This window comes from Petaurus breviceps, unplaced genomic scaffold (assembly GCF_028583685.1).
Source record: "Petaurus breviceps papuanus isolate PSGF00001 unplaced genomic scaffold, PetGlider_PUasm1.0 37, whole genome shotgun sequence".
Lineage (NCBI taxonomy): Eukaryota > Metazoa > Chordata > Mammalia > Diprotodontia > Petauridae > Petaurus > Petaurus breviceps.
Genome location: NW_027186296.1, coordinates 19,267,538 through 19,292,657, shown reverse-complemented (window position 1 = coordinate 19,292,657; position 25,120 = coordinate 19,267,538). Strand labels below are relative to the sequence as shown.

General features: G+C 39.4%; 1 protein-coding gene across 1 annotated transcript in view; it reads left to right on the top strand.

Moving 5' to 3' along the window:
• Positions 1-20,516, top strand: part of USP50 (ubiquitin specific peptidase 50) — a 25,510-nt gene extending 4,994 nt beyond the window's left edge. Inside the window, exons 2-7 of the mRNA XM_069097502.1 lie at positions 1,019-1,213; positions 1,910-2,105; positions 9,237-9,446; positions 12,322-12,464; positions 18,243-18,375; positions 20,325-20,516. Of these exons, the coding sequence (XP_068953603.1) occupies positions 1,019-1,213; positions 1,910-2,105; positions 9,237-9,446; positions 12,322-12,464; positions 18,243-18,375; positions 20,325-20,516 (1,069 nt within the window). The remainder of the gene's footprint in view (positions 1-1,018; positions 1,214-1,909; positions 2,106-9,236; positions 9,447-12,321; positions 12,465-18,242; positions 18,376-20,324) is intronic.
• The last annotated feature ends 4,604 nt before the right edge of the window (positions 20,517-25,120 follow it).

The window sequence follows — 25,120 nt, the reverse complement described above, 5'->3', positions numbered from 1 at the left end:
CCCGATTGCTTAAAAAAAAAAAATGAGTACTTGGGGTGGTTAGGTGGTGCAGTGAATAGAGCTCCGGCCCTGGAGTCAGGAGGATCTGAGTTCAAATACAGCCTCAGACATTTAACACTTATGAGCCATGTGACCTTGGGCAAGTCATTTATCCCCAATTGCCCTGACCTCCCTCCTCCAAAAAGCAAAAATTAAAAATTAAAACAAGTACTTTTCAAACCCTTGTGAAGATAAGCTACAAAGAGGATGTGAGGCATGAGGGGTCTAGAGGAGAGAGTTTCAACAGGCCTTCTGTACACAGGAGGGAGAATGAGAAATGATAGATTCTGTGCTCTGTAGCCCTGTGGCCAAGAATATCTATCTCCATTCTGAGATAAAAAGATCTTTCCTTCTGTCTGGCTTTGGTCTATTAAAATTGCCCCTCTCCCTAAGTGGGGGCTCTTATGCATGAAGAAAAAGCAGCCCAGCAGTCTTGACTCGAGTCCAAAGACTCAGATCTAGAGCTCCTTGAACACCTGAGTTAGCCATTTATTTTTTCATTTCACTTTCTGGGCATCAGAAGGGCTTCTGCCTCCTGTCCAATCAGTTCTTTCTTGATTAAAGGAAGACAGAAACTTTGCTCTGGTTTATTATCTCTGTGTCCCTGTATCTTTTGAAAGATACGTAGGCATTTTGTCTAAGCGGTATAGAAATGAGGTGTGCGGGTTCAGCAGGTTGATCTTAGAGGTCAAGAGGAGGATCCAGAGGCAAAGCTCATGCTTGACATGACTGAGTCTATAACTCTGTCATTTTCTCTTGCTGGCCTCTTCTGTCTCTGTCTCTCTTCAAATTACCTGGTAGTTCCTTATCTGTATACATACTTTGTTCCTCTAGTAGAATGTAAGCTCCTCGAGGGCAGGGACTTTCATTTTTATCCCCCTGCCTATTAACAGGGACTTAATAAAGGTTGTTCAATTGAATTGAATTGTGCTCATCCTGCCCCCTCAAAATAATTTCTTTCTTTCCCTGTGTCACACAGCACAGAGTGTACAGATTATAGTGACACCAGCTCTGTCAAAGAGTCTAGTATGGAGCATCAACATTCCCAAGGTGTGACAGGTCTTCGTAACCTAGGCAACACATGCTACATGAATGCCATCTTGCAATGTCTATGCAGTATCACCCCACTGGTGGAATATTTCCTTTCTGGAAAGTACATCACTTCTCTTCAAAAGTAAGTCTACCTTCCAGGCTACCCACCTCCTGACAGAGGAGTGATGGATTCAGAGTGTAGATAGACAGACTTATATATGTGTATATGTATATATGCATGTATATGTATGTGTATATATGTCTGTGTGGATATATATATATATATATATATATATATATTTGATATAACTAATGCAAGAATTTGTTTTGCTCGACTTTACATGTTTTGTAACAGGGGCTGTTTTGCTTTGTCAGTGGGGTCAGGGGTGGAAGTAGGAGGGAGAGAAGGTGGATCTTTCTTGGGGAACAAATTTAATTACATAAAAAAGTAAGTTTTAATTGAAACTCAAGATTCTTCCTTCTTGGGGTTAAGTGACTTGCCCAAAGTCACACAGCTAGTAAGTGTGTCAAGTGTCTGAGGCTAGATTTGAACTCAGGTCCTCCTGACTCCAGGGCTGGTGCTCTATTCACTACACCACCTAGCCGCCCCCTTCCTTCTTTCAATTGTCAAGCGACTTGGTGGAGGTTGTTGCTAGCCACTTAAACCAGCTGGGTTTGCCACAGGAGATCATCCTCTCCCAACTTCTTTGGGCCAGCCAGTCCCTGGAGGATGAAGGGCCAGGGGTTCCTTTGAGTTCCCTGCTCTGTTCGCAAGTGTTTAAGCACATCCTCATGGCTTTAATTATATGACACCGCCTGTTCTTTTCTTCTTTGGAAGGGACTGTGGTGAGATTGCCACTGCTTTTGCGTACCTGATGACAGACATGTGGCTTGGAGACTCGGACTGTGTCTCACCCGAAGTGTTTCGGACAGCCATTGGAAAAATCTACCCAGCATTTCTGAAGAGGACACAGCAGGATGCTCAGGAGTTCTTGATTTATGTTCTGAATGAGCTTCATGAGGCTTTGAAGAAGGTCAGTGGACTAGACCCATTATATCTGAGCTTTTAAAAAAAAGATCTATCCCTGTTTTATAAACATGGTGGGGACTCTTCAGCCAGAATGAGAACTCTGTGTCAGATTGTACACAGGTTTATCAACCTCAAAGGCTCACTTTGACCTTACCCAGATGCCTGCCTCAGGGATCTCAGAATCCAGCTCCTTTTAGCCCTCTTCCAAACAAGCCAAGGCTTCCAATGAGTATTTAACCTAGAATATTAATTCAGGAGAATGACAAAGAGGCCTAGTATCCCAGCCCCTATTAGTGAAGCAAGAAGAAATATTAGAGACCACCTTCTTGATGAGTGAGTTCTTATCCCCCTTTCCCCTCAAGATGTCTCAGAGTCTCTAACCGTACTCCTGTAGCCCTCCCCCAACCCCACCCCCTGCCAAAAAGGGAAAAGCCCAAGTACACTGGTGCATAGATGAAAACTATGTCATAAAGTCTGGGTTAGTCGGCCAATGAACATTTATCAAGTACCTACTATGTGCCAAGCACACTATGTATCATGCCTGGCATATGGTAGACACTTAAAAATACTAGGGATACAAGCAGAGGCAAAAGACAGTCTCTCTCCCTGAGTTTGCATTTAGCACATCCTTGCTTCCTTAGGAATCCATTCATTCCTTCACTATTGCTATCACCTCTGCCTTCTATCTTTCTCTCACCTCCTGGGTCTGTGGCTCCATGGCCAATAAACGTTGGTAGATTGTTGCAGTTCTTCCAATTCCTTTGCTGGTTTTAGAAAACCTTGGTGCTTGCTTGGGGTAGGGAGGGGGGAGGATTGTTACCTCTATTCACTGTTATCCTAAAAGTCCCTTCTTCTACATCTTGTTTTTCTTCCTGTTCCCCATCAGTCTAGATTTTATCAAGCAGCAACTATACACCAAGTACTGTGCTCGGTACTTATTAGGGATACCAGGAGAAAATGAAACAGTCCCTGCCTCATGAGGCTTACATTCTAAAACCTTAGATCTCTGCTTTCCGTCATTTCATTTACCTTTAAGGGTCCAAGGCATTCTGGAAAAAAAAGAGTTGATTTTTTCCTACTGATGTCACTTCTACCTACTGCCTACTAGGCTCCTCCTGACCCTCAGGAAAAGGAGATGGAAGGTGGGAGTAGAGAATACTACTGCCATCAAGAGTTTTGGCTGCTTTTTTGGAACTGATAGACAAGGAGGAAAAGGGATCAGCTCCAGGCACTTCTAAAGAGCAGCCAGCCTCTCCTCCCACTATAGTAGGAATTTGAATTCGAGGCTAAAAGTGCTAATACTAAGGCTCTTTACAAGAGAGTTATTTCATTAACTGACTTTCTTCTTTTTTTTTTTTTTAAGCAAATTAAGCTCCATTTTGTTGGGAAAAAAAATACCTAATGAAAGAGCACACCCAACTGAGTCAGATACTTTTGACACTAGGTCAGAGGTCCTCTCTGGGCTTCAGTTTCCTCATCTATAAAATGACAACATTGGATTAGATTATTTCTAATTGCCCTTGTAGTTTTTGTAGTCTGAGTCTAAAGTGGCTTGCAAATGAAACATTGAAATGGCTTGGTGGAATAATTTTGATCATCAGCTTATTTTTAAAATAAAATATATAATGTGCTCCTATTTAGTCTGCAAACCAAACACCCCAACACAAGCTTTGCATTGATTAGGGAAAAAAAAGCCAAACAACACAATAAGATGTGTAATTCAAAATCTGAAGTTAGGGGCGGCTAGGTGGCACCACATGGATAGAGCCCTGGAGTCAGGAGGACCTGAGTTCAAATCTGACCTCAGACACTTAACACACACACAAAAAACTATCTGTGTGTTAAGCAAGTCACTTAACCCCAGCTGCCCTCCAAAAAGCAAAAGAAAAAAATCTGAAGTTTATTTATCAGAACGATGGTTTTCAGTCTTAGTCTGAAATCCTGAGAGGATGAAAGGTCCCTGTTGAAACTGTGTAAAACCTGGATCCTAAGATGTGTCAGAAATGCAGTTGATGGTATTTGAAACCGCAACTATTAATAATTCTTAGCTTTCATTCTAAATTCTGTTTTACATTAGGAATGAGATATTCCAAGCAAAGCCTTTTCTGATTTGCCACCACATTTTTTTATAAATTAGAAAAAAAATCATTTGTTTATTCAGGTCCTCATCTGCGGCCTTCCTGACACCATCTCCTTCTGGTTGTTGGGTGGGACAACCTAAGAACGTTGTACAAAGAATTAGTGCTGCATGGGAGATTGTGGCAGCAAAACAAGGTGACAGGAAGCATCTGTGGAGCTGCTATTGACCAGCACCAATGGCTGATACACTCGATACTGAGATCCTATAAATACTATTGTTCCTGTGTCATGATTCCATTCAAACACTTGGTATGGCTCAGTTGTGTTGTTCATATACAATATTTTGTAATTTCAGATCCATAATGTTTTAAAGATCTTGCATTTTGGTGCAAGGGGTCTATCTGGTAGGTGATGCAGGCTTGGAGAGAATACATTCAGTATCTTCACCATTAAAGCCCTGCAGGCCAGATTCTATAAATAAGAGGAAGTTTATGAGTTTCAAGATAAGACATTTTTCCCTTACAAGAAGAGTAAAATTGCCTTTTGAGTCAAAGAAATATTGAGGGGTGTTGTTTTTTTTGGAGGGAGGAAGGCAATGCAATGGGGGTTAAGTGACTTACCCAAGGTCACACAGCTAGTAAATGTGTCAAGTGTCTGAGGCCGGATTTGAACTCAGGTCCTCATGACTCCAGGGCTGGTGCTCTATTCACCATGGCACCTAGTTGCCCCATACTGTGTGCGTTTTTTTTTTTAAAGAACACTATAATTCTTCGGGATCCAGGACACTAAGACATACTGCTCCATCGCCTCATTCTTCCCATACAACATCTAATTTAATTTGGGTTACCACATAATTGCTATCAATCAATTAAACAATCATCATGCATCTATCATGATTACTATTACTAGACATAATAGGTTTATTTTATATAGTGTGCTTTAAGATTTGCAGAGCACAGGATTATATTTACATATCTCATCACAAGTCTTTTGTTGTTATTAAACATTTTAAATCAAATTCATTTTTGTTGTTGAACCTAGGGATGAAAAAGTATCTATTCTAAGAAGACAAAAATAGCAAGTGACATGTGATAACAGAAATTTTCTAAAGTTTCAAGTGAATTACTGGTTCTTAAATTTGATGTCTTTATGTCTCTATCATTAATGTGACCATTATGATATCATGAGAATCATGAGGCTTGAGCTGGTTTTCACCACATGACCTAGTTACTGGAAAAAGCAAATTTAGGAGAGTGTTCTAAATGTATTGAGATGTGTTTTAACAAAAGATTTTCTTAGAATCACATAGGGCACTGCAGGTGACTTGGAGTCAGAGAAGCAAATTCACTGGAAAGAGACCATTCCAGAGTTGCCTGAGGAGGAGGCCTATTCTGGGGTGCCCAGGAGAAGATGTTTCCAGGAACCAGAACCGGTTTCATGGGACATCTGGGACTCAAGATGAGATGTGATGATTAAAAGAACATTGGGAGTGGGTTACCACAAGGATCACCGTTATTTGATATTGATGATCATTAATGTATTGCTTTTGTCTTCTGTTTCATGGTATTTATATTTATTGAGTTTTCTTGGTGACTTTGCTGAAATATATATATATATATATATCTCCCCTCTAAAATTAGTACATAGTGTGCCCTCTAAGTGGTTTGATCTGTAACATCCCTTAGTTTACATATAGACTTGTCTCCTTGTAATACGTAAGATTATAACTATCTCAGTTTATTCCATTTTATGACATTGATGGAAACATGGGATTATGATGGGACACCTTTTTCCTATTGTGAGCTTCAGTTCTTGAATTTATAGCCACAATTTGGCATAATTAGTAGCAGAGATTAGGATGATGAAGTTGGGGATATAGTATGGTGCAGTAGGAGATTGAATGTGGTGCTGAACCACACACATTTGGTTTGGTTGTTCAGTCATTTCTGTATATATGGTTAGTACCAAATGAGGGAATTGTTGAAAGTTATAGTGACTCAGTATCCCATTGTTCCCAGCTCTGCTTATCAATCAATATTGGGGGAGGTTCTGGTGGGGAAGGAGACATTATGTCTGCAGCTTTTTGTATTACATGCTCTGTCACGGACCTCGACATGTAAATTGTTATGTTCTTCCTACCTTGGGGAGGAACTAGGATGCAAAGGGCCAATCTCTTCTCCGGGGGGCTTCTATCTAAATTGTCTTAAAGTGACCTATGAAAGCTGTCCCCACTTTGAAGCCAACCCTGATCTTCAGTGATCAGCCCAACATGTTACTACCTTGCAATACTTATAATAAAATACTTTTGTTAAAATTGCAAAGTACTTTACATGTTATTTGATCCTCATAATAACCCTAGGACGTGTGTGCTATTACTAGCATCCTTTAACAGATGAAGTAACTGGGATGAAAGACATAGTAGTAACCTCCCCAGTAACACACCGCTAGGAAGTGTATGAGGCAGAATTATGAACTCAGGTTGTCCAGGCTCCAACTGCAGCCCTCTGTCCAATGAACCAGCTAGCTGCTTCCATACTTAACTTAAATTAGACACTATACTAGGAATTACATAGGTATAAAAAATATTTTGTGGGGGTATTGCATATAGGGGTTAGCAACCTGTGGTGCTAACAATAAAGGGTACAGGAGATTTTAGTGGCGGTGTAGCCAGAGTTGTGGAGACAGGGTCACAAGGACCCATTTGTGGAAGAAGTAATCCACCTCTCCATTCCCACTCAGTCCCTGAAGCATTAGACAGAGATCCCAACTTATTTGGACTCTGGCTCTTTTGTGAAGAGTCTTTTGGACTCTTTTTGCTTCTTGACTGTAGATGACAGAGTAATTCAGTTTAATTGAATAAATATTTATTAAATGTCTACCATGTATTATGCCCTGGGGATACAGAGATCAAAATGTCCTCAAGAAACTTATGTTTTACTGATGAGAAACAACAGGTACACAGATTAGTAGAGAAAGGATATGTCATTTCTGGGCAAAGAAAACAAGCTTTTAGAAGTAGAGGGATAGGGGCGGTCAGGTAGCACAGAGAGTAAGAACACCGGCTCCAGTGTCAGGATGACCTGGATATCGAATCCTGGGCTCAGACACTTAGCACCCACCCAGAAATAACTGGCCGTGTAACCTTGAGCAAGTTACTTAACTCCAATTGCTTAAAAAAAAAAAGTAGAGGGATCAAGAAAGGCCTTGTGAAGGAGGCAGTGCTTAAAAGGAACTGGGGATTCTAAGAGGTAAAGGTGAGTGCGGATTCCTGGCATGGCAGTTGCCTGTGGAAGGAAACAGGAGATGAATTGTCATGCACAGGGAAAAGCAACAGGCTGGTTGGTCTGGAATGTATAACGTGAGAGAGACAGAGAGGGTAACATGGAATCAGTTTGAAAAGAAATGCTGATTCTTATCTATAAGCACATGAAGAAATGCTCTAAATCACTATTGATTAGAGAAATGCAAATCAAAACAACTCTGAGGTACCACATCTCACCAGTCAGATTGGCTAAGATGACAAAACAGGAAAATGACAAATGCTGGAGAGGATGTTGGCAAATTGGAACACTAATGCATTGCTGGTAGAGTTGTGAACTGATCCAGCCTTTCTGGAGAGCAATCTGCAATTATGCCCAAAGGGCTATATATACTTTCATATCCTTTGACCCAGCAATACCACTCCTAGGGTTATATCCCAAAAAGATCATAGAAGTGGGAGGAAGACCCATATGTACAAAAATGTTTATAGCAGCTCTTTTTGTGGTGGCAAAGAAATTAAGGGGGTACCCATCAATTGGGGAATGGCTGAATAAGTTGTGGTATATGCATGTTATGGAATACTATTGTGCTATAAGAAACGAGGAGCAGACGGTCTTCATATTTACGTGGAGAGGCTTAAAAGAACTGATGCTGCATGGGAAGAGTAGAACCAGGAGAAATTTGTACACAATTACGGACACAACGTATGTGTGATGACCAACTTTGATAGACTGGACTCTTCTCAGCAATGCAGTGATATAAGTCAATCCCAAAGGACTCGTGATGGAGAGAAATATGTGCATCCAGAGAAAGAACTAGAAAGAACTGAGTTTATATCCAGGTGGAAGCAAAATACCTGATCTTTTTCCTTCTCTTGTTTGGTTTTATGTCCTCTTTACCATTTTTCATTCCATCTGATACAATTCATCTTTATAACCTGACTAATATATAATGTGAAAGTATTTACAGATCCTATACTTGACTATATGCCGCCATGGGGGGGAGGAGAGAGAGGGGGACAAAATGTGAAACTCAAGGAATTGTGGAATTGAATCCTATAAACTAAAAGTAAACAAATTAATTAAAAAATAAATTTTTTTTTTAAAAGAAAGAAATGCTGATTCCAGGATTGTTAAGGCGGGGGAAACCCCTCCAAGCCAAACAGATGTTTGCATACTTGAGGCAAAGAGGTTCAACTGAAAATTTCTTGAGCAGGGAAGAGACACAGCGGGGGCCTGTGCTTTCTTAATTTCAACTTGTCACCTGCGTGAGGGATGGATAGATTTGAGGGGGGAGAGAATGGAGGCATACAGGCCAAGGAGGAGATTTGGCAGTAGTTAGTGCATGATGTGAAGAGGACCTAAGCTTGAGCGGTGGCTCCACAGATGGAGAGAAGGTGGGAGACATTGATTGAATTGACTGATTGAATATGGTCAGTATAAGGGAGACCCCATCAAGGAGGACTCCATGATTGTGAACCTGGGCAAATGAAAGAATGCTCTAATCTGGCATCTAGCTGTCTCTTATGATCTTTCTTTTAATCCCAGGATCGGGGAGTCTTCCCCTTCCTTAATCTAAAAATGATAAACTTCAAAAGGAGGAAATTGCGACTCAGAAACCACACATAAACTTATGAGAAATATCTTCTAAAAGAAAAGTCTTACTTGATTGCCGCCAGAAATCAAAACGGAGGGGTTCCTATATTATGTTGACAGCAAATCATTCATTCTACTTATGAAAAGTTTTATTACCAATTGTTAACCTTTTTTTTTCTTTTTTGGGGGGATTCCTATAGTTCCGCCGGAAAAAAACACAGGAGAAAGGACTTAGTACAAAATGCTACAGGAAGGTGGCTTCCAGTGAGTCTTCTATCGTCACTAGGCTTTTTGAAGGGCAGCTTAATTATGACATCGTGTGCTTGAAGTGTGAGAACTGTACTTACAAAAATGAAGTCTTCACTGTCCTCTCTCTCCCCATCCCATCAGAATGTGAATGTTCCCTTCAGGTAGGTAATCTGTCGCTCCATTCTGGTGCTTGGGCACCATCACAAGGCATGATGCTTTGCCCAAAGGTTCTTGAGTGTTCATGTCCCTAGACTAAGGCACACTACGACATAATGAGGGTGGAGAGTGATGGCAGATGAGGAGCTAACACAAGAATCTTTGCTGAATGATACTCTTGCCATTGAAATGGTTAAAAAGAATTTTCTGCCAAACACCAAGGCATTCAAGAAGCCATTTTCCAATACCATAACTGGGGTAAAGTTTTTTGTATTTTTTCCCCCTAAACACTCACTCACGGAGGCTTTATTCCACATGCTAATAAATACTTGAGGGAATTCTCAAGACCATGCCTGGTCTTTCATAAGAAAAGGGCACTCTTGGTAGGCATGCTGTCAAAAGACCGTATGTTCACTTCTCTTCATGCTAACAACTATTGGCAGAGTCAGAGCACTGGTCAATGCTGGGATGGATCCTTTATAAATCAGTTCCGTTCTCATTTTCTCTCAATCATGTCATTCTATGACACAGAGGTATGGCTATGTGCATTCAAGTAATCACTTTAGCAATGAGATGATCAACCACGTCACCTGTTTTTCTGTGAGTAGAAACTGCATAGTCAACATTAGTTGGCAGTGAACTGAAAACAAAAACTGCTGATGCTCAGATCAGATCAGAAATAGATTATAGGCAAAATGTGCACTTTTGGCTCAGTTTCAGCCCCCAAGTCAGAGAAAATCCAGGGAGACGTGCTTGAGTTTATTGCTAACTGGATCGTGGCCTGCTATAATAGGTGTTACTTAGCATTCCCTCCTCCTCCTCCTCCTCTCTTTCCCCCCACCAGACCCAGCCACCAATCAGGTTTCCCTTCAGGCCTAGGAACAAGGCTAGGGGAACACTTGAGTGGTATAGCTAGTATCAACTTTTTCTCCTCCCTCCAAGATGTCATAGGACCTTTAGAAGCAAATCACCACCTCCAATACTCGCTCTTAAATAACCTCTCCCCTTCTTCCAGTAAAAAAAAAAAAAAAACAAATCACCTTGTTTCCAGTGTCTAACTTCAGACAATTTTAACAACTTCATGTGCTTTACAAATGATAAGCAGTTGAAACCAATCTTCCTGTAACTTCACTATCCCTTATTTTGCTCTGTGTTTAAACAATAAATCTCTGACAATCCTTCAAATATTTAGACTGTAATCATGCTTACCCTAAGATATCTTTTCTAGGTTACACATTCCTGGTTCTTTCAAACAATGATAACATGATATGATTTCAAGGTCCCTCACTAACCTGATCATTCTCCAGTTTATTACTATTATTAGTAGCAATAGTACTAATAGGAAGTAGTAGTAATATATTGTAAATAGTAGCAGTAATAGTAAGTAGAATAGTATGTAGCAGTAATACTAAGTAGTAGTAGTAGTTTTTGTTTGTTCCTCATTATCGAAGAGGACCATGACATCAGGAAGGAGATGTCATGACTTGCAAGTGAATTGGATTTAAGTGATGGAGGGCTGTACTAAGTCACCAGCCTCACTTTCCCCTCTGGAGCCATCTGAGCCCAGTGACAAGATATAGAAAGATCAGGATGACTGGAGATGGCCCTACTGTAGTAATAGTAATAATAGTAAGTAGTAGTAGCAGCAATAATAATAGTAGGAAGTAGTAATGATAAGTAAGAATAGTAGGAGTAGTGAGTAGTAGTAGTAATCATTAATAACAGCCAGCATTTATATAGTGTTTTAAGGTCTGCAAAGGGCTTTTCAAATATTATCTCACTTGATCCTCACAACTACTCTGGGAAAAGTAGATGCTATTATTATCCCCATTTGCAGATGAGAAAATGCAGATAAGGCAAGCAGTGGTTAAGTGTCATACATCCAGTAAGTGTCTGAAGCAGGGCTGTTGCCAGAATGTAGCTGGAACACAAAACTCCAGATGGGGTCTGACCAGGTCAGAATACAGTGAGACTATCATTTCTCTTGGCAAGTGCTCAAGTTCTGTTAAGAAAGCCTAATATCATATTAACTATGTTTTCTTTTTCTCTATTCTTTTCTTGGGGGAGGGGGGATTTAGAGGGAGGTGGTCACATCACAAAATTTCTAAATAATACCGAGCATTTAAAACCCCTAGGCCTTTCTGACACACATTCTTCAATAAAAACATCTCTGTTCTGTGATTGTGTTACTGAGTTGTTATTTTTCTTTAACTTTACTAAGACACTCTACATTCGTCCTTATTAAAAACTTCTGGCCCATCATTCCAGTTTACTTAAATCTTTTTCAATCCTGGTTCCAATGTTCAACACATTTGCTATTTCCCTTCCCCCCCATCCCCATTGCCACTTTTTTTTTAACCCCATAAAGCAGCCCTGTAAATTAAGTATCCCCAAGCTAATGGGCTTGTGGTCAGTCTGATTTCTGCTTAGGAATTTTATAGCTAGAAAAATAAATGAAATCAGGTTTGTTTTTTTCACCACTTATTCGGCATAAGTTTTCACTCACCTGGGTGACAGCTGAAGAGCTAATTTCAAGACTGATTTAATTAATCTGCAGCTGATTTTCCTCATTCACTCATCTTTTTCATTAGTAAAGATTAGAGGAAAGGAGATCAGAATTCCATATATTTACTGAACTCATACTCTCAGTGTATAATTCTGCAGCAGTTTCCCATTGGTGGTAGTACAAATTAAATGCTCCAGCTCCTCCGTGTTCCTGTGCCCTCACTCCTTGCTTTAAATCCTCAGTTCAGCTTATCCTGGGGTTTCACAGTCATATTGTAATGTGGCTGCTTCCTTGGCTATTAACAAAGCTCTTATCTGAAGAGGAGACAGGTTCCCTTTATCTGGTTTGGTCACCAAATGCTTTTCTCTCAACAGGAATGTCTTGGATGTTTCTTTCAACAAGATACACTCACCTGGAATAACCAAATTCATTGTGCTTTCTGTGAATCCAAGCAAGATGCAGCTGTCAGAGCTAGCATAGCCAAAGCACCAAAGACAGTTATTTTTCATTTAAAGAGGTATGGATTCTTAGCCACATAGAGGCAGAGTTCAAAAATGGAGTGGACCAGGAAACACGCATCATAATTAGTTTGGACTGTTGTATAAGACAGTCCTGAGGTGGTTCAATGATTCTTGGAATTAAGTATATTTATCCAGAGGAAGTCCTACCTTAAGATAAAAGATGTGTTATGTAATTGAATTATCATTTAAATCCCATTGCCCTATTACCACAGTTTCCTATACCATTGCTTTGTCACCACAAATGACGCATAGCTCTTTCCCAGAAAGGTGGCAGAGGGCTACAGCTTATCTAAAGAATGGGGGGAAGATGAAAATATTTTAACCAAATATAGAGATCAAGTTCCAGTATGGAAGTCTTTAAATATCACTGCCCACTCAGAAAGATTTTCATTTAGTAAAAGTCACCAACCATGGAGTGCACCAAATGAGAATGAGTAAAAATATGTATGTGCCTAGACTTGTGTAAATCTGACTAAGAAGGACTTAAACTGAAAAGGATTAGAAAGGAAGAAAACAGCTTTTTTATTTACCACGCTGGATGACACACTAAGTTGCTATAGTGTGGGAAGAAAAATAGCAGGCAAGAGAACTGATAATTCATGGGAGACAAAGTTGAAGAAGTATGTTGGCATTAAAACCAATGTCTTGGATGTTTAGTCAATGAATACACAAAGTAAGGGTGTTTAACAAGAATAATTAAGAAATCTGGGTTTTTTTTTGCCTTTTTTTTGAGGGCAATTGGATTTAAGTAACTTGCCCAAGGTCACATGGCTAGGTTTTTTGTTTGTGTGTGTAAGTGTCTGAGGCCGGATCCGAACTCAGGTCCTCCTGACTCCAGGGCCAGCACTCTACTCACTGCACCACCTAGCCGCCCCATGAATTAAATTTGCTTCTTTTTTTTTTTTTGTGGAGGAGGGAGGGCAGGGCAGTTGGTGTTAAGTGACTTGCCCAAGGTCACACGGCTAGTAAGTGTTAAGTGTCTGAGGCCAGATTTGAACTCAGGTCCTCCTGACTCCAGGGTTGGTGCTCTATTCACTGAGCTACCTAGCTGCCCCTTAATTAAGAAATCTTACAGAGAAAACTTCATAGGTATCACTGGGATTTTATGAGCTGGAACTCAACTGGAATATGGCTCTGGAAGGATATACATTATTCATAAGGAAGAGAAAAGCTAACCATATATAAAGGAAAGGTGCTAATGGCATTGTATATTAGGAAAATGTTCTCATAAGGAAATCCAAGAACTTGAGGGCATAGTGGGAAGCATTTAGGTAAAAATCAAGAGTGGAAAATAGAAGTGACATTGCTGTGGGAAAATGCTACAGATTGCCTAGATAAAAGAAGAAAGATGAGTTTACAAAACAGATCCCAGGCCTGAACACAAGGGCATGATATAGTAGTGGTGGGTTTCTTCAATTATCTGGACATCTGCTGGCAGTTTCTGCCAAAAATCAGAGAAGTTAATATTCCTTCCTTCAAAAGGGATAGGAAGAAACCACGGTAACTGTTAATTCTGGACCTGATTTTGACTAACAAAGGCAGGCATGGGGGTGGGATGGAACCAGCTCCTGAAAGAGAAGTGAAAACCTTTGGGAGGAAATAACCATAATATGTTAGAATTCGTGATAGAGAGGAAATTGTCTGAAATGCACTTCAGATTTTGGGATAGCAGATTTTCAAATATTCAGGGCAAGGAGAGGTAGAATCCCATTGACTTAAAATTCCACAGGGAAAGTTGCCCTCCTCTATGAGACTTGCCTTCAAGAATGAAATTCTGAAGGAAAAAACAGAAACAACGAAAAGGAAAAGGCAGCTGTCTAAAGAAAACAATGTGGATGTACAGAGAACTCAATGACCAACTTATAAGAATCTGAACTAAGACTGATGAATGCTAAGGACAACAAAGGGGTATTAGAAGCTATGTGGGGAAACAGAGAAAGACCAAAGAATGAAAAAGACCATTATTTTGGTGAGAGAGGATAAATGAAAATGGAGAAAAGGCAGAACTATTTAGCTCTAATTTACTATTCTCTCTGCCAAGGAAAATGACAGAGTGAGGAAAAATAGAAAAAATTAGTTAAGAAGCTAAAACTCAAGAGATGTTAAGTGGTAGTAGGAAGGGACCTCGATTAGCTTAAATGAGTTTAAGTCATCTGGCCTATATGAATTACAAACCAGGATTCTAAAAGAACTAGCTGGTGTGATTGCTGAGTTACTATCAATGATCTCTGAAAGACAGTTGAGAGAAGTAGAGATTCTGTTGGATTGGAGAAGGGAAAATGTCCAATGGGAATGTTAAAAAAAAGGGGGGGAAACAAAATCTGCAAACTATAGTAATAGTTTAACTGCTATTTCTGGCAAAATGCTAGAAAGACCTGGGTTCAAATCCTGTCTCTCAGTACTAGCTGTGTGCACACTGGTAAGTCACTTAATCTTTCTGATCCTTATTTTCCTCATCTATAAATGGGAATAATAGCTTCAATATTGTTGCAGCTAGTGGCACAACGAATTGAGAGCTGGACTTAGAATCGGGATAGACCCAAGTTCAAACCCTGCCTCTGACAAATGTTGTGAGGACCACATTCCACGATCATGAACTTTGAGACTGTCTCTGATCATAATCTGTTGCCTTTTCATTGTTCCCTCTGCCTTGCAAACCCTCACTGAGACCTCCACTCCCCAGTTCTTTCCTAAGCCATCAACTGGGATGGCTACTCTTTTCTTTCCCATTTAACCCTTTATGTAACCAGTTCTCTTGAGTCCTTTGTCCTTTTATCCTATTGAAAAATCTTGCCTCGCATTAATCCCACCATCTGCTGCCTTCAGTCATACTCACATACTACTGAAGAAAGCTGAGGAAAATCACAAATCCAAACTGTGATCACTACAAATATATAAATCTCAACTGGGTTCCTGCAGCAAGACAATTTATCATTTTACACCTCCCTAAACAATATACTATTCGCCTCACTATAAACTTTTCCAAAACCTGTTCATCCCTTCTCAAGCCTTCCATAGTCCCCTCCTTACCCCCATTCTACCAGCTGAGAAACTTTCTTCATAAATCCTGAAAAACTGAAGCCATTCGCTGAGCTCCCCTTTCTCATCACATCCCTTAGAGGCTGGCCATCTGCTGCTACCTTCTCTGGGTCCATCTCACAAGAAGAGGTGGCCCTTCTCCTCATCAAGGCAAACCAGCTACATGCACAAATGCTGAGTACAAAATTGGTCCTTGTCCTCAAGGAGCTTTCAGGCTAATGATATCTTGACACCCCTAAAGGTTTTTTTTCCCCCTAGGGAAATATTTTTCTGAAAACTTCTGAACCAAGCTATAGGGAGTTGGACTCAAAGCAGGAGACCTGGATTCAAGACTGTCCTCTGACACAAGTGGCTATGTGTCCCTGAGCAAGTCACTTGGACTCTTAGTGTTATAAGCAGCTCTGGGCAATCCTTTTGGAGGGTTTCTTTAAATATTTTTTCATGGAAATCTCCATAACATGTCCAAGAGTCTAGCTCTTTCAAGACTCCTGAATAAGGAACGTAGTTGAATTCAGATAACTTACCCTTTGACTAAATATACCCTAAAAAGGTTCCATTAACACTATACTTGCACTGAATCCCACTGCATTAGAATGGAATTAGTTTAAAGGAATTATTTTTCTTCCTGTTTTTCCAATGTTTCATAATTTATTCTGCTTGCATAATGTTTCATTATATATGTGTTTCACAGATAACACACAGGAGGCACTGCAGTTTTTGGACTCCAGTCTCTAACAGGTTCACTCTTGATCTGGTCAGACAGAATGGAGAGGAAGACAGCTTTAGGGGGCTTAATAGTCTTACTTTATTCTAGTCTAGTCTTCTCAATGGATTGCTGATAATGGGAGCACCAATTCCTACAGCATTACCTAATCACCCTACTTGCAGGGGCAGGAGAGAAGGCGGGCAATGATACCTACATCTTGATGGGGTCAATGGCGACAGGCAGTTTGTGCACTCCCCTAAATACCCTCAAACCTCAATGGGGGCTGTTTGAAGCAGTTACATACATTCCTCTATGTATTACTGAAATCCCAAATGGGTTCCCCCAAGGATTCTCCCCCACTGACGAGTGCCCCCTTGGGGGCATGCCATGGAGAAACAAAGGAAATTTCCTAAGTGCATATATGAAGTAAGGATCTTCCACTTCACTGCTGTATCTTTGATGTTTTGATCCATTTTCAATTGATAGAAATAAAACAATTGAAAGAAATCAAAGGGTAAATCATAGCCAAAGAAGAGACAAAATTATCCTTATTTTCTCATGGCATAATAATTTTTGTCTTGAGTAAACACAATAAAGGTAAACTGAAGCACATATTCTGAACAAAATAATTTTAGTAAGAGTGACACACATAACTGTTAATAGAGTAGGTCAAGCTGGCCATCTCAGTAAAGTCAGTGACCTAAATGCGAAGAGGACAAGCCTTTTTTTAGTGACAGGGAGGAAAGAAGGCAGTCTTGGTAGTCATGGAACACTATAGTTGGCTATACTAAGAAAAGTGGGTTGGCACTTAGATGAGGCTAATCACACACCTTTGTGATAATTAGGGAATATTAATTGTTTTGTTGGAGTCATCTGCCTCTTGTAATCTTTGTTAAGGGATTAGTACCATCAGACTTGCAGTCTCCTTGGAGAAGGTCAAATCTCCCATAATTGCAAAAGGACGGGCAAGGATAGGTGACTTATCTTTTGGGGTGCATGACACCAGGTTAAGCTTTTTGAGACTTAAAAACAAGCAAGTATCACAGAGGTTAATAATGTGGCATGAGAGATAACAACTTTTTTTTAGTCATCCTTTTGAACTAACTTGGAGGGAGAGTTGGACTCCTGAGCTTAACTCAAGAATACAGAAATGTAGCTTAAGCAATCATACCAAACAGAATAAATATAATTTACTCAGAAATCCTAGAGAACCAGAAAAGAAACTGAGACAACTGATAGCTTCAGTAACATAGGAGGGTGCAAAATGTTTATCAACCCCCCACCCCCACCGCCAAACAACAAAAACAGCATTTCTATTTACAATAACAAAATTCAGGAGAAAGTAATAGCAAGGGAAATTGTATTCAAAAGTACTGAAGGCTACATAAGATATATTGAAGTCAGCCCACCAAAACATTCAAGATCTATATAGATATAACTACAAAACACTCTCTAGAGAAATAAAGGATAATTATTTAATTAAAGAGATATTTGGTGCTCATGGCTATAAGTATTCTTCATTCATTTTTTTCCCTTATGGAGTGTTGGATAAAAGTGAATGCATATGTGAAGATGGTACGTGATTTCCTGGTCCAACCATCTTCATTTTGGAAATGAGGAAACTGAGGCCCAGAGAGGATGTGATTTACCAAACATGAGTCACAGTATATTAGATTGGGAAGGACTTCAGAGATCATCTCATCCAGTTCCATGTGACAGATGAGGAAACTGGGAAACTGTCTACTGGCTCCAGGCTCACTTTTCTTACCTCTCTGTCTCCTTGATGAGAGTCCTCTGGCTAGCTCTCTTTTCTTCCTATTTTTAAAGGACTTTTGCAGAGCAAAAACCAATCTCTTTTCCCTCATGCAAAAAAATTATAAATTACTCAATTTTGGGAAATGATTTAAAGAAATTCATCTGGTTTCTGTGAAGTATATATGAACAATATACAAAAATATGGGTGACATCATTCAAAAGTGGAATCACCAAATGGAGTAGTAATGCATGTCACATTATTTCCACTTCTTAGGTTTGACTGTCAAGGTAGAATGAAGAGGAAATTAAGAACAGATATTCATTACCCACTCAACAACTTGGATCTTTCTCCTTATATTTATCCGCTTTTCCGGAAACATCCCAAATACAGCCTTTGTGGAGTGGTGGTGAGTAATACGGTCAAACTGTTCTAAGTAACCCAAGGACTTTAAAGAAAACTGCTGGCTCGTCTACCACCCTCTGACCTCTTGTTACAAGGTGTAAAACTAGGAACAACTAATTTTCATCTGAACTGGACCTCTAGCACACTCTGCACTCAGGGTTCCAGAATCTACACCAAATTCAAATTTACATTCCATCTTAGTCATGGAATCACCTTAAGATCTAGTGAATTGGGTTGGAGAAGGTCCTAGATGGCTTAGCAGTGCCAAGTCTGTTGGGGATGGATCACCCAGGGCCCTTCCCAAAGCCACTGTGCCTAAAAACAAAGATAATAATAATATACTAGAGTGAAGTGAAAGATTCTGTGGAAGAGGAAGGTTCTTTTCAGACATTATCTCATCTCTAGTCCTTCCTGAACACCACTACTTTAAAAAGTTATTTTTTAACAGCATTTTGCTGCTCTTAACTTTCCTGTTTGGAAAACTATAGTGCCTTCCTTGTCTGTCATATAAAATCCAATATCCAATTTGCTCAATTTGTCTTTAAGGCTTCACAAATTGACTTACCCTCTCCTCTGCCCCAATTTCTTATTCTAGATGTTGCTGTTCTAAAGAAATTCTAATGTAGAAAAAGTTGCACTCAAAACTTTAAGGGGTAATTATTTCCATTACCAAAAGATTTATATTTCCATTACCAAAAGATTTAGATTTATAAAGGGACTTAGTTTAAGATTTCTTAAATACCCACCCCTTCCTGCACTTAAGAAGAGGCTTGGGGTGGCTAGGTGGCGCAGTAAATAGAGCACTGGCCCTGGAGTCAAGAGGACCTGAGTTCAAATCCAGCCTCAGACACCTGACACACTTACTAGCCGTGTGAATTTGGGCAAGTCACTTAATCCCAATTGCCCTCAAAAAAGCCAAAATTTAAAAAAAAAAAAAAGATAAGAGGCTTAAACTAATTAAAATTTAGGTGATCTGAACATGGAAGATCAATCAGAAGACAAAACCTCTCTGAAATGTTGGTGTTAGGCCATCAGGCAAAACAATTTTAATAAGTGTGTCAAGTGTCTGAGGCCACATTTGAACTCAGGTTCTCCTGACTCCAGGGTCTGTGATCTATTCACTGTACCACCTAGCTGCCCCCTAGGAATGTTCTATTACTTTTTCTATATTAATATATTGAAATTGCTGTCTTGCCTTCTCAGTGAGAATTCCCTGCACCTTATCACTTCAACGCCATTACTCTTAAATTCTCTCAGAATTCAAGTTCTAGGTAGCATTTGTACCACAGTAACCTATATTTGTTTATAAAGCCTCTTTGTAATGTTTTTTTTTCCTTTCATGTATTAGCTCCTCTCCCTAATGAAACCTCAAGTTCCTTTGGGGCAGGTAGCAAGCAACTCCCATTTTCATGTTCTAACAGTGGTTGTTTTCACTAATTATAAACCATGTTTTTCCAAATGTTGTCAACCTACTCGCAAAGCTTTTAATATTTGATAGACTCACTGGATATAGTTTGTGGGCAGTCTCAGTAGACTAAAAACACAGAAACTACATCAAGTCCTTTAAACTTCCACTCAACTAATTCTTTATGAATGATCCAAATTTGGAAAATTTAGTCATTTTCTAAACTTAACACAACAATTTCTTAAGGAAAAAAAAGTCTTCCCCTAGATTTCTTTGTACTTCAGTAGTAAAAAAATCTTAAGGGGCGGCCAGATGGTGCAGTGAATACAGCACTGGCCCTGGAGTCAGGAGGACCTGAGTTCAAATCTGACCTCAGACACTTAACACTTACTAGCCGTGTGACCTTGGGCAAGTCACTTAACCCCAATTGCCCCCCCAAAGCAAAATTAGTTCATTAACTAAAAAAAAAGAGAGAGAATCTTCATATGGAAAACAAACCAAACCAAACCCTAAAAAACAAACCAGCTAAATATTTCTCTCTCCTTCAGAATCATTTTGGTGATCTAGATGGTGGCCACTACACGGCATTCTGCAAGAATACAGTCAACCAGACCTGGTATAGCTTTGATGACACCCGAGTTTGCGAGATTCCAGATTCTGCAGTTCAAACTGCTGCTGCATACCTCCTCTTCTACAGCTGTCAGCCCTTTTCTATACCTACCCCAAAATGCAAGTGCTAGGAAAATAATGTTTTCTCAAAACTGTGAAGCAAAAGATCACAAATCACAGTGGTAGCCGTTTTTGCTTAACAATAAACCTGTGCATCTGATGTGACTTCCTGGCATTTTTAAGTCTTTCTAAGTCATGAGACCTGGCCTAAATGACAAGATAGTGTAAAGATGGTGATAATACTGCTAATTTTTTAGTGCCTAGTATCGTAATGTTTACTCCTGTAGTGTAGGGCCTGCAATAGCTAAGAAGACCAAGGATAACTCTGCAGTCTGCATATCCCAGGTGGTTGGGACAAGAATAACCTTAGGACTTGCCCAGATGCTTGAAGAATCTCTTCCTTGATTGGTAACAAGAGAGCCCCAGAACCATCATAATTCCCAGAGATCACATCTAGGTTTCTATGCCTGGTGTAGGTCAGAAGTAGTCCTTCTAGGAAAAAGACAAACATTTATTAAGCACCTACAATGTACCAGGCACTGTGCTAAATGCTTTACAAATATCTCATTTAATACAACAATCTTTATAGATGCGATTATTTCCATTTTGCAGATGAGGAAACTGAGGCTAATGAAGGTTAAGTGATCTGCCCAGAATCATACAGCAAGTAAATGTCTGAGGCCACATTTTAACTTTTGTCTTCCTGATCTAAGGCAAGGCACTCTATTCACTGCATCACCTAGCTGCCTCTAGGGTAGCTGTGATCCCTTATGGTTAATCCCAGTCCAGAAACCACAGTTTTAAAAGTTCTGATTCGTTATAAGGTTCAACGATGAACTCAATCCTTACATTAATCAGTACTTTGGATAAGGGACCTTCCTTTAAGCCAGGGGTTCTTAACCAGCTTTGGAGTGGAGGTTGGGGATAAATTTTATTTTTAAACGTTGATAACTATTTCAGTATAACTGGTTTCTTTTGTAATTCTATGCATTACATGTATTTAAAAACATTACACCAAGGAATCCTTAGGCTCTCAGAGGGGCATATGACGCAAAAGAATTTAAGAAACCCTATTCTAGGCTGTGTTCATTTGGCATATATTGGCTTCAACTGTGCTATCATAATGGCTATAAAATTTTAAAGATAACACTTCCTCATTTTGTTACTTGAATTCACATTCCCACATAAAATTTCACCACCAAGAATTCAGTTCAGGGTCCCTTTAAAGCAAAGCTGGATTAAGACGCAATCTGACTTCAGTTATGGTCGTTTTCCGCCATTCTTTTAAACAAGCAAGCACTATTTAAACCTTCAAATTATAATTTTTCCTTTTAAGTTCTTAATGGAGTTATAGCTCAAATTATGAAGGGATTAAGGGGCCACTATTTTAATTCAAATGCTTTACTGCTCAATAGTAATAAAATAAAAATTCTATTAATTAGAATATATGCAACAATTTTTGATATTGTTGGCTTAATCTCTCAAACCTTGAGTCCCAACTCCTCAGTTCAGCCATTCAGTAGGAATTCTATTAAGATTTTTAGCAACATCTTTAGTTTAGTTTAAAAAGTTTCCATTTCACTTTTTAGCATAAAATTTAAGTGCACAAATTCAGACCAAAGTCAATAAAAAAGTTTATTATGTTACATAATCTTAATTGGGCCCTCAGTGAAGGCAATTCTTTTACAACTTCCGAATCGACTCACTATCCCACTCATCACAACAGTTTTTCCAGATCTTTTCACCCCTCACCACCCTCCATCTTAGCTGAGAACCTGTCACATACCTCATTTAAAAAATTAAAGCCATTTGCTGAGGGCTTCCTCTTCTTCCCTCCTCACATCATTCACGTGCCTTCCCTACAAAATCTCCTTCAGGTGCTACTCACATGAAAGCTCTTCTCCTTGGTATGGTAAACTCATTTACATGTGCAAAAGATCCCTTTCCACTCCATCTTCTCCATCAGATTGCCCCCTTTATCATTTCCACTCCCTCTACTAATCTTCAATCAACCTTCTCTGGATCCACGGATCCCTACTATCATCCTGTATTTCTCCTCTCATCACAATCAGTGCCTCCACTTCCTTTTCTCTCGTTCTCATAACTCTGCAGTTTGGATTTCAATTCCAACTTTCAACTGAAACTCCTCTTTCTTAATGGCAAATGTTCTTTCCTTAGAGCTCATCCCCCTTGACTGTTCACACTGCTGATGACCCTCTTCCGGATACTCCCTCCTCTAGCGTTTTCTGGCACTGCTCTTCCAGGTCTCCTGCTACCTGTCAGACTTGATCCTTCATATTCTTCTGCTAGACCTTTCTCTAGGTCACAACCATGAACTATGGATGTCTCCAAGGGTGGGTCCTAGGTCCTCTTTTTCTTTTCTTGCTACACTCGGTGATTTCATCAGCTCAATTATCATCTATATGCAGTTGATTCCTAGATCTATAAAGGATTTCTCAAAAGTCTTAGTGAAGATGTTACATATTTAGATTAATAAGTATTTATCAAATTAAACATTTATGATATTAGAGCCAACAACTGCACTAAGGCTTTTGGGGCACGCAGTACATCCAATCCTTTGTCCTGACCACTAGTCTCACATCACCATGTGCTGCCTATTGGACATCCCAAACTAAATGTGCCACAGACATATTAAACTCAACATATCCCACACTGAACTCATTACATTTATACTTTATTTAAAAATTCAATTTTATTTTCAGTTCCAAATTCTTTCTTTTCCCTCCTCCCCTTCCCTCACCTGAGTTAAAAAAAAAAAAACAAAATCCATTACATGGTCAAGCAAAACAAATTCACACAACCATGTCAAAAAAAAGAAAAGAAAAAGAATATTTGCTTCAGTCTGCATTCTGGGTCCACCATTTCTGGAGGTGGCTGGCATATTTTATCCAGGGTCCTTTGGAATTTGTGTTGATCAGGGATACCAAGTCCTTTACAGGTGATTTATCTTTACAATACTGCTGTTACTGTATATATTGTTATCCTGATTCTGCTCACTGCCCTTTGTATTAGTTCATACAAGTCTTCCCTGATTTTCTGAAACCATTCCCTTCATCATTTCTTATGGCACATTTGTATTCCATCATTTTTATATATCATAATTTAACAACTCCCCAGTTGATGGACATCCCTTCAGTTTACAATCCTTTGCCACTACAAAAATATTTTTGTACCTATGAGTACTTTTCCTCTTTCTCATATGTCTTTGGGGCATAAAACCCAGTAACAGTATTTCTGGGTCAAAGCTTTTTGGGTGTAGTTCCAAATTGCTTTCCAGAATGGCTGAACTAGTTCATCCCTCTACTAACAGTGCATTAGTGTACCTGTTTTCCTATATCTCCCCCAGCACGTATCCTTAGAACTCACTGTCTTTCCGTCAACACCTTCTGCTCTTCCTAATTTCCCCATAACTGGCAAGGGCACTACCATTTTCCTAACCACCAACTCTGCAACCTCAGTGTCACACTCACCCCACATATCCAATCTGTTGTCAAATCCCAGCGTTTCTACCTGCACAATACTTTCTTATACACATCCCTTTCTCTCCACTCACATATCCACTATGATGATACAGGCCCTTATCACTTCACACCTGGACTACGGTAGCAGCCCAACGGATAATGTCTCCACATACTCTGATACAATAACAATTTTTAGTGCTTTTAGCTCTTACTCAGACAAGACATGCCATCTCCAGACTTTGTTTTTTTACTTGCTATCTTCTATGACTGGAATGCTCTCACTCCTCTCCTTAACCTCTTGGCTTCCTTAGAGGCATAGCTTAAATCCTGCCTTCTGCAAGAGGCCCTTCCTGGTCTCATCCCCCACTCAACCCCCAATAAAGATCTTCCCTCTGAGATTACCTCCCATCTATAATGGATACATCTTGTATGTTCACAGCTGTTTGTATATTTGTCTTGCTCACTAGAACGCTAGTTTCTTGAGGACAGGGATTATACAATGTATTCCAAAAGTCTTAGTGTAGTTGCAAGTTAATAAAGCTAAAAGTTGCATTAAGATTTTTGGGACACTTTGTATTTTGCCTTTATTTCTAGAGCTTAGTACACTTATAAATGCTTTCTGACTGAATGACACTAACAGATTATATCACATTAATTTCTTCCAGAGATAATGATTCCACTGACTAATAAGTCACTCTATCCATAAGAGATCAGATCACATTTAAATGGTGCTTTAAGATTTGCAAAACACTTTACATATATTATCTCACTTGATCCTTACAATAAACCAGGTGAGATAGCTGCTATTATTATCCCCATTTTGTGGATGAGGAAAGTGAGTCTGAGAGTAATTAAGTGGTCTGCCCAAGGTTACTCAGCTAGTAAGGTTTTGAGGTAGGATTTCAACTTGGGTCTTTTTTATTCTAAGTCCAGGATGCTACCCAGCAAATGAAACTACCTCATTTTTAAGCAACTAATTAAAATGTACCTATGATGCAATGTTCATCTTTTAGTTTTTTTTTTCACATTTCATTTCTAAGAGACATTCTAGAAAAAGCCTTAATTATAAGTTAAAAATATAATGCTGACTTAGAGATAAGTTGTTGTTGTTTTATTCACTGCTTTTTTCAGTTAGACTTGCTATTATAGTCTCAGTAGTGTCAAACTCAGAAATGGGGGCCACTAAAGGGTCC